Raw genomic sequence first — 3,399 nt, forward strand, 5'->3', positions numbered from 1 at the left:
CGTCAGCTGGTCGGTCACTCCCGTTAGCTTCCTTAGTCACAGGTGGCTCAAGCTTCTGTTGTTGTGAATAGTAATCTTTACAAGTCTGTGACGTTATTTGTAAACATATTGCACACATGGTCTTTGGTCCATTTCAGATGCTGGAGCAGGACATTGCAGGGCGGCAGAGCAGCATAAACGCCATGAATGAGAAAGTGAAGCGGTTCACAGAAACCACAGACCCGTCCACCGCATCCTCGCTACAGGCCCGGATGAAGGACTTAGCCTTCCGGTTTTCAGAAGCAAGTCACAAACACAAGGAAAAACTTGCCCAGGTGGAGAAGCTCAAAACCAAAGTGGAGCGGTTTGAGAACCTCTCAGAGAAGCTCCACACGTTCTTAGAAGCCAAAACCCAGGCTCTCACTGAGGCAGATGTACCTGGGAAGGATGTTACTGAGCTGTCTCAGTTTATGCAGGTATGTCTTCCTTGGAACTCACAAGGCTGATCAAGTTGTATCAGCAGCCAAGACAAGCGCATACATTTACGGGCAGAATTGCGATTAACAGGCATCATTTAAATTGCTGATGGATTGGAAAAGATCCGTGCTTTTCTCCTTTAAAAACTTCAGAGCCCGTCTCCTCCTTGAGGCCTCTGCTCATTGCCCAGAAGTGAACCCCATCTCTCATTTTCTGTATATCATAGATACCACGCATATCCTGTTCCAGAACTCAGAGTAGAACGTAGGGTGCACTTTTAAATTAAAGTTTACCGTGTTCTCTTTCAGACAGCCTGCCTGCATGTTGGTTTACACTTAGATCGTAGGCAGGATCGTTCTCTGACATTCTGAGTAGCGTCATTTGCGTCCATACCTACAATTTGGTGGAAAGCCCTTTGAAGATCTGGCAACATCCTATATATTGTTTTATTTTTCTTATTGAAGTCTAGTTCATTTACAGTGTTGTGTTAATTTCTGCTGTACAGCAAACTAAGTCAGTTTTATATGTGTGTGTGTGTTGTTGTTGTTCAGTCATCCAGTCAGATCTGTCTCTTTGCAACCCCGTGACTACAGCACGCCAGACCTCCCTGTCCCTCATCACCTCCCAAAGTTTGCCCAAGTTCATGTCCATTGCATCGGTGATGCCGTCCAGCCATCTCATCCTCTGACACCCTCTTCTCCTTCTGCCCTCAGTCTTTCCCAGCATCAGGGACTTTTCCAGTGAGTCAGCTGTTCGCATCAGATGACCAAAATATGGGAGTTTCAACTTGAGCATCAGTCCTTCCAACAAGTGTTCAAGGTTGATCTCCCTTAAGATTGACTGATTTGATCTTGCAGCCCAAGGGACTCTCAGGAGTCTTCTCCAGCACCATAGTTCGAAGGCATCAATTCTTTGGAGCTCTGACTTCTTTATGGTCCAGCTCTCACAATTGCACATGACCACTGGGAAGACCAAAGCCTTGACTGTACAGACCTTTTTGGCAGAGTAATGTCTCTGCTTTCCAGCACACTCTCTAGGTTTGTCATAGCTTTCCTGCCAAAAAGCAAGCATTTTCTGATTTCATGGCTGCAGTCACCATCTTCAGTGATTTTAGAGCCCAAGAGCCACTCTCTGTACTTTTTTCCCCCTCTATTTGCCATAAGTGATGGGGCTGGATGCCATGATCTTTGTTTTTTGAATGTTGAGTTTTAAGGCAACTTTTTTGCTCTCCTCCTTCACCCTCATCAAGAGGTTCTTTAGTGCCTTTTCACTTTCCTCCTTTAGAGTGGTATCATCTGCGTATCTGAGGTTGTTGATGTTTCTCCTGCCTGTCTTGATTCCAGCTTGTAACGCATCTAGCCCAGCATTTCTCCTGATGTGCTCAGCGTATAAATTAAACAAACACAGTGACTATAGACAGCCTAGTTGCACTCCTTTCTTAATCTTGAACCAGCCAGCTGTTTCATACAGGGTTCTAACTGTTGCTTCTTGACCTGAGTACAGATTTCTCAGGAGACAGGTCAGGTGGTCTGGTATTCCCATCTCTTGAAGAGCTTTCTACAGTTTATTATGATCCATACAATCAAATTCTTTGGCTTAATCAGTGAAACAGAGGTAGATGTTTTTCTGGAATTCCCTTGCTTTCTCTGTGATCCAGCAGATGTTGGCAATTTGATCTCTGGTCCCTCTTCCTTTTCTAAACTCAGCTTGGACATCTAGAAGTTCTTGGTTCACATAATGCTGAAACTTAGCATGCAAGATTTTAAGCATGATCTTACTAGCATGTGAGATGAGTGCAGTTGTCTGATGGTTAGCACATTCTTCAGTATTCTTGGGATGAGGATTGACCTTTTCCAGTCCTGTGGTCACTGCTGGGTCTTCCAGATTTTTGACATATTGAATACAATACCTTGATGGCATCATCCTTCAGGGTTTTGAGCAGTTCTACTGGAATTCTCTTGTATCCACTAGCTTTGATAATAACAGTGCTTCCTAAGGCCCACATGGCTTCTTCACTTTTCAAAATGTCTGGCTCTTGGTGGCTGACCACACCATCGTGGTCATCCAGTTCATTTGGGTCTTTTTTTACAGTTTTTCTGTGTGTTCTTTCCGTCTCTTCTTGATCTCTTCAGCGTCTGCTAGGTCTCTACTCTTTATGTCCTTTATTGTGCATATCTTTGGATAAAATGATCCCTTGGTATCTCCGGTTCTCCTGAAGACTGTTGTTTTCTTCTAGTTTTATACACGGATCATTGGGGAAGGCCCTCCTGTCTCTCTGTGCTCTTCTTTGGAAATCTGCGTTTAGTTGGATACACCCTTGCCTTTCTCCCTTGTTTTTCACTTCTCTTCTCCCTTTTGCTATTTGTGAGGCCTCCTCTGATAACCACTTTGCCTTCTTGCTTTTCTTTTTCTTTGGGATGGTTTTGTTTGCCCCTCCTGTACAATGTCACAGACCTCCGACCATAGTTCTGCAGGCAGAGTGTTTACAAGTTCTGATCCCTCGAATCTGTTCATTACCTCTGCTGCATATTCATAGTGGGTTTAAGTCACACCTGGCTGGCCTAGTGGTTTTCCCCTCTTTCTTTAGTTCAAGCCTGAAATTTGCTGTGAGAAGCTGTTGATCTGAGCCACAGTCAGCTCCAGGTCTTATTTTGCTGACTGTTTACAGCTTCTCCATCTTTGGCTATTAAGAATGTAATTGATTTGATTTCAGTATTGGCCATTTGGTGATGTCCATGTGTAAAGTCATCTCTCATGTTGTTGAAAAAGGGTATTTGTGTATATATACGAATACGTATGTTCTTTTCCATATTCTTTTCCATTGTGGTTTGTCATCAGATACTGAGTGTAGTTCTCCATGCTGCACAGTAGGACCCTGTTTGTCCTCCTGCATCTAAGAGTCTGCCTCTGCTGATCTCAGACCCCCACCCCGCCCCTCCCCAA

At 44.2% G+C, this 3,399-nt stretch overlaps 1 protein-coding gene across 7 annotated transcripts in view; it reads left to right on the forward strand.

Annotated features, from left to right (window-relative positions):
• DST (dystonin) overlaps positions 1 to 3,399 on the forward strand; it is a 387,754-nt gene that overhangs the window by 289,218 nt on the left and 95,137 nt on the right. For all 7 annotated transcript variants that reach the window (XM_010848528.1, XM_010848529.1, XM_010848533.1 and 4 more), the window contains one exon: positions 138 to 455. In XM_010848528.1, the coding sequence (XP_010846830.1) occupies positions 138 to 455 (318 nt within the window). The remainder of the gene's footprint in view (positions 1 to 137; positions 456 to 3,399) is intronic.

This window comes from Bison bison, unplaced genomic scaffold, assembly GCF_000754665.1.
Source record: "Bison bison bison isolate TAMUID 2011002044 unplaced genomic scaffold, Bison_UMD1.0 scf7180017864270, whole genome shotgun sequence".
NCBI lineage: Eukaryota > Metazoa > Chordata > Mammalia > Artiodactyla > Bovidae > Bison > Bison bison.